Source organism: Natator depressus, chromosome 10 (genome assembly GCF_965152275.1).
Source record: "Natator depressus isolate rNatDep1 chromosome 10, rNatDep2.hap1, whole genome shotgun sequence".
NCBI classification, from domain to species: Eukaryota; Metazoa; Chordata; order Testudines; family Cheloniidae; genus Natator; species Natator depressus.
Window position 1 is genome coordinate 7,539,485 of NC_134243.1, and position 14,109 is coordinate 7,553,593.

Consider the following 14,109-nt stretch of genomic DNA (forward strand, 5'->3'; position numbering starts at 1 on the left):
ATGGGTACATTCTGCACTTTCGGCCTTGCCTTTCCCTGTGGGGTCTTGTCGTTGGCAGCCACCGGTGAGACAAGCACCAAGGAGCCTCTGTGGTGACCTGGGCCTGGCGGCGGGGCGACTTCCCGGCAGATGGATTATAACGGCTGCCTCTGCAAAAGAAGCCAAACAGGTTAATGGATCGGCAGCCGAAAGGTTAACTTGCTGCTCTGGGGGGCCCAGCCCCACAAAGGAGGAGGGGGAATGGTGTCGCCTTCCGGCTGACCTGGCTGAATCCCAAGCCTGGCTTTGCCAGCACGCGGGGAACAGTGTGGCAGGAGGCAGCCGGAGGTGGCTGCTGACAGCTCGAGGACTCCCTGGGTTCACCCTGCCCCTGGCACTACTCACCTGCGCCGGGCACAGGGCAAAATAACAGCACTCTGCAGCCCGTCAGCTCGACAGACAGAACAGCCACCACCGGGGGGCAGCAAGACCCATCTCTCAGCAACCTGCCCTCCTCTGGCTTGTCCCTTTGGATTCAGTGCCACGCTAGCCATCTGCTGGCTTGCGGGTATCCTGCCCTCCCCAACCTCCCTTTCCCTTCAGAGTCTTCCAGAGAAAGGGACACGTGCATCTCCCCCTGCTGCTGTCCTGTCCTTCCCACACTGGGACAGGTGTCCTCTTCGCCACTGGTCCTGAACCAGAGGAACTGCCTTGCACGGCCTGTCCCTCCAGCCTCAGCTATACGCTCTGCAACTTTAGTTTAACAAATCCGCTAGCGGGAGCCCATTCGTCTACGGGGTGCTGTGCATTCCCCCCAGGGCCACAGCCCCTGGCTTCCCTCCCTGGGCATCAGCAAGGCACGTGGGTGCCCAGAGCAGCTACCAGACCCATCTGTACATTTCTTCCTACTCATCAGACCAGCTGGTGATGACTTGCCCGGTCTTGTCCTGACTGGATTACAAATGAGAGCTGGGCCTGGCCCAACCTGCCGCCCCCCGCCCCCCCCCCGATCCAAACACTCAACCCCCAAGCTGTGGGCATGTTCCCAGTCTGGATCCTGGTTGCGCAGCCCTGACCTCCAGTCTAATTGCCTGTAATAAGGTGCACATGCTGTAGCTGGGGAAAGAGAGAGGCAGGAAGTGCTTTTACCGCTGATTACATTACCGGGCCCCTGGTCAGCATTTGGAAACGAGCTCCTGAGGGAAGACAAAGCCCTTTAGTCCCAGCCCGTCTCCTGTTGCTGTGTGGGGAGGTGGTGGCAGCAGCAGTGACACTCCCCCGCCCCCCGCCCCCGCGCCACTGCCCACCTCTTCCCCTCCAATGCTCCCGATTCAACCTCACTTTGTTCCCTGCCTGCTTACGCCAGGCAGAACGCCAACAGGCGCAAACATCTCAGGCCGCCGGCGGAGCAGGAATCTAGAGGCAGCTTGACGCGGTTTCTCTGGGAGCTGGAAGGGAAATCAGGGGGTGCGTTTCCCCAGGAGGGCAACAGACCTCTGGGACGAGTTGCCAGAGGCTGAAGCCAACAGAGCAGGATAAATAGGCGTCAGAGGGAGCTGAGATTTGGGGGCAGAAGAGGATGGTGACACTACCAGAGTGCAGAGGTGGCTTGGAGGCCAGGCGGGATAGGCAGGCCGTTGGGTTTGATTCCTGCTCCATAGGGCTGGCCACGAGCTCAGCCCCTGGGCTGGGAGGGCGGCCGCAGGGCTACCCTAGCCAGCCCCTGCTCCCCTCAGCCTGCTGGGATGGGAGCTGTGCAGGGGAACATACAGAATTGCAGGGGCTGTGGCCAGGGAAGCCAGGAGGAGAGGACAGATTCCTGGGTGGGGGGCTCTGGGCTCACCTTATGTTTGGGACATTTCAGAGAGAAGTTCTCTTCCGTTAATAAGCAACCTGCGAATGGAAAGGAGAGCCCTACTTTAGAGGGTGCGGGTGAGGCAGCCGTGTCTCCCCCCCCAGCCTCCCACAACCACCCACTTCCACCCGCCATTAGCCCTGGGGCTGAGTTCTCTGAGCGGGAGGCAGTGGTGGAGCTGTGAAGCCTTCTCCCTACCCCTGCTGATTTCCCCTTTCTCACAGGCATTGTCCTGCAGTGGAGAGGACCGAATGGGACTCACTCTAGTGTCCATAACTGCTCCTCCTCCAGCAGCCAGAGGGGCCGCTCCTGGCTGATGGGAAGCCCGGCTTACGTCAGCCAAGCCCGGCAGGGGCTGTGCCAGGCCCCCCATGGCTCACCAGGACTCCTCAGCCTGGACCTGCAGCACCCACAGAGCTGTGCCTCAGCTCCTCAGCTTGGACCTACTCTTGAAGCCCTGGAACCGGGCTCTGCTCTGCTCCCCCAGTCCCACCATTGCCCCTCGGCCCCAAGCTTGGGTCTCTCCTGCCAGCCGCACTTCGCTGCGCTAAATGAGCAATGAGGTTTCATGTGGCCACGTTTCTGCCAAAGGGCTGAGCTGAGACTGGCCAAACTTATTCCCCTGGTGGCTTGAGCGGGATTTGACGCAGGCCGTCCAGAGGGTCGAGTCTGGGGAGATCTTGCTCGGTGGAGATGGTCCCGCCCCATCCCAGCCTGGCACACGTGCCTGGGTGACTGCTGGGGGAGCTGGCGCTAGCTGGGAACAAGGCTGGCAGCTCTTCCAGGCCTCTCCTCTCTGCGGGAAAGCTACCAGTACCAGTGGATGTCTCCGAGGCTGACAGTACCGCAGTGCACGCTGTAAAAGAGGCTGGGGCCGCTCACAGCCTCCTCCAGCTCGACAGCTCCCCGGCGAGGCCGCCGGGAGGACGGGACACAGAGAGACAGGGGATGGGGAATAACACTTGTGGCTGCTTTGATTTGAAAGCGCTTTCCCAACACCAGGCCCCACCCTGGGTCTCCTGCAGAGATCTACAGGGCTGACTCTGGCCCCTTTACCTTAACTGCTTACTGCCCACAACATCTCCGTGCGGCGGGGTCCTGACCCCCATGGATAAACTGAGACACCGCATGTGGCCGGGACTCAACCCAGTCCCCCAGGGAGCGGATGGCAGGGATGGAATCAGAAGCGCCCCCCTCAGCCCAGCACCCCACACTGCTCTTTTCCTTTCACTCTCACCCTTCATTCCTTCTTGCCTTTCTCACCCTGCCTTTCTGAGTGAGGCTCCAAGACTGGCCGTGGCAAAGTGCCCGCAGTGCCACGCTGAAATTACTTTTAAGACTGTGTCAGTGTTTTTTGACTGCCACATAAATACTGTCCCATCTCCCTGGCGCCCGTGCATGGCAAACTGACACTTGGTGGTAACAAAATCAATTGCAGGGGCATGCAGACAATAACACACTTGGTCCTGGCCTATTAAAAAGGCTTTTCCCTTCTCTGGAGCCTTCCCGATACAGATCACCAGTAACTCTGGCACCGAGAATGAATGGGAGGTACCATTACACCCTTTCACAAAGGGGGAAGCTAAAACCCGGTGAGACTGAGTAACTTGCCCAAGGACATACAACATATCTACGGCGGAGGCAGGAGGAGAATGCAGGAGACCTGACTCCCAGCCCCCTTGTTCTAACCACATAGTGCCACCCTGTGAATGATCAAGAACATGATATAATACAAACTAACTAGACCAGCTGTGGTTCCTGTGAAGGGGGGACTAGGCCTGGAATAGGAGGCGCGCTGGTCAGAATTGGTGGTGCATTGGCGACCGGCTGAGGGAACTCAGAGGCAGAGGGCCAGGTCTGAAGTGCATTGGGGAGCACACACAAAGCTGGGTGCAATGCGCTCGTGCCTCTCGTTTATGAACCCCCAAATCACATGGAGCATTAACACTCAGAAAGGGCGTCTCCGAGCCAGCCAAAATGGAGGCTTATTCCCCATCTTGTATGACTCTCCGCATGCATGGGACTCGGGAATCGCGCCAGGAGCAACCAAACGCTGGGGAGCAGGAAGTTGAGGTCCTTCAAGCCCTCTTGACCCAAATCCCTCCTCTCCGAAACAAGCCTTACCTGTGTCGATGGCACATGCGTAATGATAGGTTTGGGCACATCCCTTGTGGCAGCACCCAATGGTTGCTCCTGTTTGTTGGCAACTAGCACATCTCTTTAAATCCACCAGTGGGGCAGGGGGAAAAAGAGAGAGAGAATCCAGTGAGGTCCAGCAAAGTAAATCCCAGATACAGCAACTAGCTAGTCCCCTGGCAGCCACGGAACGGCCAGGAAAAGCTGGCAGTTTCACATCCCCACCAGGTTCAGATTTACCCCATTCGTTCCTCAGCCCCACAAAGCCTGGTTGAGCCCTAATAGCTTTACCAAACTCATTCACTTCCCCATGACGGTGAGGTGTAACCCTTACTTCTACTGGGGATTTGGCAACAGAGCATACTTCCGTTGCTCTCACTGTCCCTGGGATAGCACTGCTGCCTCTTTTCCACCCAATCCAGTTCAAGAATTCTGTCCCAGTTACCACAACCACTAACTGGTGAGCCTGTGGAATGGACACAGCCTTTAACCTGTCCTCTCCAAGGCCTACCACTGGGTTTTGTTAACCACCCCATTTCCGTTGACCGTACCCAGAACTGCAGACCAAAGAACACCGTAACCAGACCCAAATTTGAAAGCTCAAATTTCAACCATTTATGTTCTAAAAGGGCATTAGCCCAGTGGGGTGTTGGGATGGGGTGGGGCTAATGCAACCCAACTGTGTGTCAGGGGAGGCAACTCCTCTTATTGCGGTGGGACAAAACACTCTTCCGATGACTGCCCAATGAACTTGCTTGATGTAGAACAACAGTCAAAATACTCTGCCCTCCTGGTGCGTTCCACCAGAGGATCTCAAAGTGGTTCCCAAATATTCATTAATCCTCACAACCCCCTTGTGGGCTAGGTAAGTGTCGTCCTCTCCATTTTACAGAGGCACCCACAGGTGGAGTGACCTGTCCAAGGCTGCCCAGTGAGTCAGGGGCAGAGCTGGGTCTAGAATCCCAGCTCTTCATGTGCTCCAGTCTCCAGCTCGCCCTGTGCTGCGTGCGAAACGTATATGGATTTTGGGTGTCGTCCTCTTTCTGAACCATTCTGGGAACACGAGCTGTCCCTTACAAGGCCTGGTACAACTCGGAGTCTGTGTATGCTGCACAGCATCAAACGGCAGTGCTGGAGAACACCCAGCCAGGGACCTGCAGGTAGAAGGGTCAGGAGAGAGAGGGCACCTTGCACTGTGCAACCTGCAGAGGCCCAGAGGGAAGGGTGCAAGTGGAGCTGAGCCCAGAAGGGGAAGATTAAAACCCTGGAACTGCGGGGAATTGACTGTTTGGATCCACCCTCCTCATGCTAACTGATACCAGTTCCTAGCCATGACATGGGGTTCACTGCATTAGCATATCCTCGGGCCATATCCGCTCACTCACGCCAGCCTGCTCTACAGCAGAGCTTGAGAGCAGAATTGGCCCTTTGCCTCTCCCCCAACCTGGGACTCAGCAGTTCCAAGGTACATCGCTTACAACAGTACAAGTGCGAGGTGCAGGTGAATGAAGGTCCAAGATGAGGAACGGCTGAGCAATTTCTACAGACCCACCCCTTTAGGGACTTTGCAGCTGGGGATAGAGGGCGAATGGATGTTTAAAATGTTCCAACCCTGATTAGTTCATAAAGCTATTTAAATAACAGTAATGACATGCTGTAAAAACACAGCAGAACGCCATATAACATGCCATTATCTGCACCCAGCGATACCTCTCTACTCTCTGAGGGCCAGATCCTGGGCTGTCATCAATCAGGTTAGCTTCGCTGAAGTCAATGGAGCTATGCCGAGTGACACCAGCTGAGGATCTGGCCCTGATTGGCTCTCCTTTGCCCGGCAGGTTCTGATGATGAATTATTACCAGTTCAGTGTCCCCACTGCTGAGCATGGTGCTTCAGAGACACAGAAGAGGACACGGAAGAGATCCCTGCCCGGAGAAGCTAATAATCACTGTGCTTTCGAGCTTGTCTATTCTGCTTGTGAAACGGTGTGTGTACGAATGAGGAGACGCACTTAGGTACAGGTGTAAATGCGCCAGACAGTGTAAATGGCCCAGGCTAAGGGACATTGTAAGAACAGTCCACTGTGGCATATCCACTGACAGCCTCAAACTACTCGGTGTTTTGGTAAAACCATGGATTTACAGACTTTCAGCTGAACAAGGGCCAGTATGATCCTCTAATCTGACCTCCTGCATAGCCCAGACCAGACAACGTCACCCACTATCCCCTGCATCCAATTTTGGCGGAGCTAGAGGGGCGGTTTTTTTTAAAGAAAAACAAGTACTGATTGACGGGCTTGGAGCAGCCATCACATTGGCAATGGAGAAGCCATCACATTCCCTAGGTAAACTGTCCCAGTGGTTAATTACCCCTGCGTCTTATTTGCACTAGATCCTTTCGGCACAGAAAAGGAAAGGGGTAGAAGTGAAGGAAGAAGGGTCCCTTTGCCCTCTACTCTGCCCGTCACTGTGGAATCTGGCCAAGCAGCTTCTGTTTCTTCATTCCATTTCCCCTTCCCCTTCCGTCCCTGTTCCTAGCTAGCGTTGCACCTCTGAGACGCAAGCCAAGCTGGTTGCAGTAAAGGTGGAAGTTTCCTTCCAGCAGATCTCAGAGTCCCCACGGGTGATGGATCTCCACAATTTTATGGGAACATGGAGGGTCACCTTCCCGCACAAAGAAAGTTTAATTTAAGGCCAAAATAGGCATCTTGGGTGGGATTTTCAAAGGAGCACGTGTCTCACCGAAAGTCAATGGGACTTGTGCAAATACATCACTTGGGTGCTTTGGAGAATCTCGCCCCCTGTTTTCAGCTTCTGCCCGGGCCTGAGGCGTGGTTACAGGATACCTGTCACCACACAAACCCCATCTACGCCAGTGCATTATTTTTAATTTCCTGGGAGCAACATTTCTTAAGACAATTGGCAGGTTTTCATTGTTGCTCCTCAGGCTTTTTATTAACGCACGGTTACGCCTTGTTGTCTAACTGTACCTGGGTGCTGCTGCTTACTGTGGGTGCAACACCACAGGAACCGCATGGGGGGCAAGGGATGGGTGGCATGGGACACTGTTCTGCCGCCCATCGCCCATCCACACCTCGCTATGCCCCTGGGGCACAGCGGGTATGTAACCAGAGCTGTGGAGGCTGGTGAGGTGAAGGTGAACATGCTAAGGTGCCATTTGGAGCCAGCCGACAGCAGCACGTAAGGATCACGTGTCTGACTCAAAACGAGGTAGGTATTGGCTCTTCCTAATAAGACTCAGCTGGTGAATGTCTAAATCCCCTTTTCCCTCCATCTTCCTCTTCTATTTATTAACACTGTGGGAAGTCTGGGGACGCCAAGGAAAGCCCAATACGGGGCCAAACCCTGCAGTTGTTACCCAGGCTGACTTCCCACTGGAGTTGGCAGGATGTGGCCCCAAATGAATACTAAAGAGATACGGCTGCTCATTAATTGGCGTTCCGGTTTCCAATGGCTTCCCACCAGAGGGCATGTGGCATTTCGCTGGTGAAAAGGGCCCTGCGTTTCACTGGTGAAAAGGGCCCTATGGGGGTTTTTAATTGCCCTATTTGAAAGTCGGCTGTGTTCTGTTGGGACGGCTAGAGAAAGGGCTCTATTCGGGACGAGCATCAAATGCCCAGAAGAACAGCAACACGTCATGGGGCTCAGTGCAGGGGTAACCGGGTGAAAACGCTCTGGCCTGCGAGATACAGGTGATCTAATGGTCCCGTCTGGCCTTAACGTTCTATGAGCCCCAACAGGGTCCCGCTAGCCTTCAGTCCAATACCAGAAAGGGCATTACCTGTTTGCTCCTGCATTCAAATGGGGGGCACCCAGAGCAGGGGCATTTAGGAGGACGCCCTGCCTAGGCGGGGCGCTAGCTATCCCGAGGGCCTAATCGTGTCAGGTGCAGTGCACCCTTTGCTCCAGCTGAGGGGGCTCGACACCTTGCAGGATACAACTGCGAGGCACCAGGGGTTGGAAATCTGAGCCTGCCTCTCAGGCAGCCCCATGCGCACTGGAATTCCTTTCCTAGGATGGCCTCCGAAAGGGCTACACCTCGACTCCCCCTGCCAGTGACTGCAAAGAATGTGGTTAGACTTGTTTGGAGGATACGATCCTTATGTCTTATGGCAAAGCTCCCCCCCACCCAGCCCCAAACACAATCACAGCTGTGGGGTTGACATGCCCTCTCTGATCTGGGCGATCCCGGACTTTTGCTAACGGGAGGCGGGTGTGTAGGGCTGGTGGGTGGGTGTGCACGTTCCAAATGGCCCTTTAGCCTAAGGAGAGGCTCTTACCACTTCAGCAGCCACCTTTATCGCCTCCTGTAGCCCATACAGCTTCCCTGCAACCAGGTAAACCCCAGCGGTCCATATAGCACAGGCTTCGTGAACCCAGTGCTCCTGCGTGTCTCCCACCGGCTCCTGAGACAGGGACTCGGCTTTGTTGCACTCGTGCCGTCTGGGCTTCTCTGCCGCCTCCTCTCCCTCTGTCCTCTCATCACAGCAGTAACAGCTTTGTAGTTTCCTAAACATCCCCCTGGAACTCGACCGGAGAGCGCTCTGTTTCGCTGAGTCAGCAGCACTGTCCAGCCTTGGCGGCTTCCCACTGATTGTACTCGTTGTACAATTATTATCTGTCGTTTTGAGCGTTCTCTCTGCCGGCGAAGGCACGGGAGCCTCTTCGCTCGGCCCCTCCACTTTAATCTTGTCTTTCAGCCTCGATTTCTTTTTCGGCAGGCAGTGCTCCGGGTAATACGGCCCGCAGAGATCCCCCAGGTCTTTGTAATTGGCTGGGTTCCGGCAGAGGCAGCAGACCAGACAGGCTGCGTTGAGGGCCTTGGACACCACTGGGCCCAGGTGCATTGTGGAAGATAAAGGCAGCGCCGCTTTGGGCTGCAGGGAGGCCCCGCCGGGAAGCAGGGCCTGGGCCGAGGACGAAGGCTGCTGCTCCTTGTGGAGCCTGGCCTCCTCCCCGGCTGAGTTGATGACGGTGCAGGTGGTGGTGAACTCGTTGCGCTTCTCCACCCGTACGTAGGGGGAGAAGGGCGGCGCTCGGCTGTCCGTCCGCAGCCGCTTGCACGAGATGTACTTGAGCCTGATTTCGGGCTCCGTGGGGTTAAGCAGCGGGGCCTGCTGCTGCCGCTTCGCCCTGCTTTTACACCTGGCGGCCACGTTCTTGGCCTTGCTGCGGGTGTGCCGTTTCCTTTGTCTCTTGGAGTAGCCATTGTAGCTGGAGTGGTTCGCTCGCTGCTTCTGCACCCGGGTTTGGGTCTGGGAGCTTCTCCCCTCGGGGGGTTCATTCTTGGCCAAGTCTTTGTCCTCGGTCTTCGGCTTCTTCCCGTCCCGTTGTCCGTCTTCCCCGTTCCCCAGCGCGTCCCCCGCGCCTGCCCGCTCTCTGGCCGTCAGGAGCAGAGCAGGGGCGAGATGCGCCCGCCTGTCCAAGGGGTTTTTGGCCACGCTGAAGGCTGCTGCTTTCCCTTTTCGGTTCCTCTTCTTGGGCAGCAGGCTGATGCTCTTCGCAGCCATGCTGCTGCTGTTGTGCTGCGCTGTCTCGGGAGATGAATAGGCCTCACCCTTGAAACAGTCAGAGGACAGTTTCTTACTGTTCATTAGTTTTCCTTTTAAGGGTCTGTTGTTCGAATTTCTGCATAATTGCTCTGCTACTGAAGCGGCAGGAGCCTTTTGTGCCATGCCCTGGTTTAATGGCCCCGCTTCTCCCACCGCTGGGGTTACACTTGCATTCTTTAAGGCCCGCTCCTTCTCCGCGCCGGCAGGGCTCAGAGGATTACTGTGTGCAGTAGCGGCGGCCGTTTTGCATGCAAACTTCTTTAAATTCGGCGAGGTGATCTTCTGCACAATGGCCTCCAGCTTCAGGCCCCTGCCTTTCCTCGGGGGCAGCACTTTTGTCTTCATGGCCCCCTGAAATGCCGCCCGAGAGGTGATTTTAATACAGACGTTGGGGGGTTCTTTAGCTGGAGGGGGCGTCAAGGCTGCTTCGCAGGAGCTCTTTGTGGGCAGTTTAGCTCTCGCCTTTTTGGTTGACGGCATCCTTTTAAAGAGATTGGGGGAGGCTTCGGGCTTCTCCTCTTTTGCGCTGCTGCTGCTGCTCCTTAAAACTAAATTTCTCTTTTTGGTAGGGATAGGGGACACGAAGGTGGATTTTCTCTTCAGCGAATGCAGCGGCCGCTCAGACAGTTTGCTGCCCGTTCCAGGCCCGGATTTGGAGAGTTTCATTCTTTTGCCCACCTTCCCTTCTTTGTGTGGCCCCCCTGGGGGTGTGATCTTGAAGGTGGGGGGTAGATGGTTGTTTGAAAGGAGCTTCTTGGGTGTTTTACAGTTTTTGAGCCTGACATCTGCAGTCCTCTTCTCCCTTCTCCTTTTCGCGTAGACCTCCTGTGTCTTGGTCCTAGATCGCAGGATCATGGATCTCTGGTCCTTCACCTCTGCGTCTTGGGGCTCTAGGCCTTTAGCCTTTTGGCCAATAAAGTCCTCGTTCTGCACCAAGTTTGGGACCAGGAGAGAAGTGGGTTCACTGGGATTTTGAACAACTTTTGGGGCCGGTCTTCCGGTGCGTTTCCTGGCTTTGAAAGCAACTCTCTGCTTCATGCCACAAACTGGTTTCTTCCCTAACTTTTCTTGATGGGCCAACACCTTCAGTCCTTCCAGTGGGGCTGGCGTCCTGGGCTCACTCAAGGCAGTGAAAGAGCGGGTACACATCCGAGCTGGCAAGCCTTCAGTTGGAAACCTAGGAGTCTGGCCATGGGCATTTTTGCTTGTTGTTTCCATCTGGCCATCTGGCCCTACACGTGTGTTGGCCACCATGCCAGCTGCCTGGATGTCTTTGAACGGGCTTGGTACTGGTTTGCTGGATTCCTCTCCTTCTGACAACCTGGAATGGACCCTCTTGCTGCGAAGAGTCTTGCCCCTCGAGATCGACTCTGATTTTGCCAGCAAATTTTCTGGTAGTATTTGCTTCTTTACCTTAACGGACAAGGTCGTTTCGGTCTCTGTCTTCTCCTGGAGGACGCTTTCACCTACCGTTGTGTCCTCCTCAGGTTTTATGTGAGGCAGAGAAGATTCAAACCAACTTTTCACCTTGGTTTCACTGCCAACTGCCGGGCCCAAGAGGATAACAGACTGTCCAGACAAACGAGAGGAGGGAGCTGAATCTTCTTTCTCCACTGTGCTTACAGTTTCTTCTGCTGATACCGGCACATCCTTGGAGGAGAGCACTGCAGCATTCTCAGGAGGTTTAGGTGGGGATGTATCATAGATCACAGACTTCTGCTCTGAACTAGCCAGCTCACACAGAGATGAATATTCTTCTGGTTCCAAATCAGACTCCTTCAGATCTGGAGATGATATCATGGGGATTTCGCTGAAGTCCCCACCTGAACAGCAGTGCCTGGTATCCTCCAGCCACCTCTCACTATCTGCTTTGGTGGCCTCATCATACGTCAAAGTGTCTTCCTCCCCCATCTGCTGCTGGCTGAAGTCCTCGGCTTGTTCATTCTTGGCTGATTGCTCACCGTCACATATATCTATGCAGCAGACATTTTTTTTCTCTTTGCAAGACCCAGCCAATTTGCTGTGGAACAAACCCTTGGAAAGATCTGATGATTGTAGACATGGCCCAAGCTCCTTCCACCTCAGGCATGATTCACTGATGCTTTCATCTGGCCAGTCAAAATGCTCCATGGTGTTTTCGGAACCCACTGAGTTGGCCGTGGTGTTTGAATAGCAGCTGTAACTGGCGGCCTCAGAACTGGAAGTAGCAGCTGGGATACTGGGTTTGGAATTATACGCCAGGGAACTGGTGACTTTAAGAGCATTCTTTGTTTCAGTTGTTGTAAACTCCACTTGGGCATTCTCATAAACCTCTTCGCTGAAATCCTTACTGTTGTTTCCCCCAGAGGCTTTGTTTAATTTCAGGGGTTCGGGGTGGGTACCCGAATCACCTTGGTTGGACCATGTGCTCTTAACCATTGAGTCCAGACCCGTTCTGTGATTTTCTACATGGAAGGGGGATTTTGCAGGGTCTTTGTTTAAAGCGGGGGAGTTGGCCCAGGCTTTGTCTGCCTTCTCGTTGATAGCGTCCTGTAGCACAATGATTTCGGAAGCCAGCTCCTCCTGAGACAGCGCACTCAGGAGCAGCCTTGGGCACTCCCTTTCATTGGTCATGTACTTGGTGAATGTTTCCAAGGGCAGGTTAGCATGAATACTCTGGAAAGAATCATCGGACTTCGTGGACATGTCGTCTGGAGAAGTCACCGAGCAGGTAGAGACCGACTCGGGCTTGGCCTTGGAGTTGCTGTTGACCCTTGCTGGACTGCGGCTTTGACTGCAATAAAGGAAATTTCTCTCTAGTTGATCTTCAGACCCGCTCAGATAATCGGCATCCTGAGCTTCAGCATGTACTGACTGAGGGGTGCTAAGGGGGTCCGATAGGGGGGTGCCTACCTGCTCGGCAGAGTACGTGCTGCTCTCTGGACTACAGTGTTGGCCTTTGAGCTGTTCTGGGGTCCTAGGAGGGTTTTTGATGCCTTTTTTCTGGGGCACTGCTGATTTTGAAAGGAGAAGCTGCTGGACAGTGTTGGAAATATTCTCGACTTGCGAGGTGAGCGCAGTTAGACTTTGCAAACTGAGATCGGACAGGAGGTTTTCAGGGATCTTCTCCTTCTGCAAGTTTTTGCAGTTCCCGGACTGAGCATCTGGACTCGTCCCATCTGTTGGAGAAGGATTCAATAAAGGCATGAAATGGCTGTGGTCAGTGATGCCGGCAGCGAAAGACCCTGTGCTGAGAGATTGCTGGCTGTATTGGAAGTTCTCCAGGTTTGGCATCAGAGGAGATGGAGTGGAGCTATAGGATGGAGACCTACCAACAGAACGAGCTGGAGAATGACTTGAGCTAGGACTAAATGTCTGGTAATATTGCTCTGGCGTCCTCACAGGAGCATCAGTCTGGCAATAGGTCTGGCCTGGCTGGTTATAATGTTGGTACTTTGCTAGGTTTTGATAGTGAAGCGTTTCCTGGGCATGATGCCTTCCTTGCAAGGGCGGCTGTTGTTGTTGTTGCTGCTGGTCATAGCTAATTCGGTTTGCCTGATAGCCGTGCAGGTTCTGTACTCGCTGCCCAGATGCCAGGTTCGCAGCACCTCCAAGAGGCCGCTCGTGCTGTTGGCTGGAGGGCGCGATGCAGCTTTTATACGAGTGAGCTGCCTGGCTCCCTCCTGGGACGGAGGAGTACGTCGAAGAGGCTGGGAACTGGGACTGGGAGTGCTGGGTGAAGTGGCCGGTCTGGGAAAAGGACATGGGTGAGGAGACGTCATTTTGGATCTTCTGCCTTTGCAGCTTGGGATATGTCAAGGCAGGCGGCTGCGGCTGCTGCGGCAGGTGCAAGGAATGAGTTCGGAACGGTAGCTGAGCCGTTTGCTCGTGGTACTGCCTGCTGCCGGTGGGAGCCGGGCTCTTTTTCATCAAGTTTTCCTCATACTTCGCCACTCCTCCGGCTAAGGATTGCTGCTGAGCTCCCCAGGTCTGCAGGCTCTCCTCCCCAGAATAGCGGGCCGGGTACGGGCTGTTCTCTTGGACTGCATAATTCGAAAAGGCCGGCCGGCCTTGCAGCTGCTGGCCAGGCAATTGCTTATTTCCCCTGTGATATTTCTCCGCGGCGCTGTTCTCGTACCCTGGGTAAGGCAGCTGCTGCTGACTGTAGTACTCCTTCGCCACCAGCCTCTGACGCTCGCAGTTCGGCCCTGCCTGACTTTGATGCCTGTAATTCTCCAGGCGTGATGTATCTTGTGAAGTCTGCTGGTAGTTCTGCTGGTTGCCATGGAAACCACACCTTTCTCGAAAGGACTGCATGGCTGGGGCTTGTTATCTGTGAAGAGAGAGAGAGCGAGAGAGAGGAGAGGATTCAAATGAAGCATTTTCTTTTACCTTGGGTTGGGGAAGGAGGGGTGGGGGCGTTATTTTGTTGTTTGTTTAAAAGCCGGTGCGAGACTTCGGAGATTTGTGCCTGTATTGCGGCTGTTGTTTTGCAATGCAGGCCTCCCGACTGTGCACTACAGTCAAACCTCCCCCCCCCCCCGCCTTTAAAGGAAAACAAAACAACAACAAAACAAAAATCCCAATG

General features: G+C 54.8%; 1 protein-coding gene across 8 annotated transcripts in view; it reads right to left on the reverse strand.

Moving 5' to 3' along the window:
- RAI1 (retinoic acid induced 1) overlaps nucleotides 1–14,109 on the reverse strand; it is a 133,459-nt gene continuing 119,350 nt past the window's right edge. For all 8 annotated transcript variants that reach the window (XM_074965100.1, XM_074965093.1, XM_074965094.1 and 5 more), the window contains 4 exons: nucleotides 8,271–13,854; nucleotides 3,959–4,052; nucleotides 1,823–1,872; nucleotides 1–149 (listed from right to left, as the gene is read on the reverse strand). In XM_074965100.1, the coding sequence (XP_074821201.1) occupies nucleotides 135–149; nucleotides 1,823–1,872; nucleotides 3,959–4,052; nucleotides 8,271–13,838 (5,727 nt within the window). In that variant the 5' untranslated portion in view covers nucleotides 13,839–13,854 and the 3' untranslated portion in view covers nucleotides 1–134. The remainder of the gene's footprint in view (nucleotides 150–1,822; nucleotides 1,873–3,958; nucleotides 4,053–8,270; nucleotides 13,855–14,109) is intronic.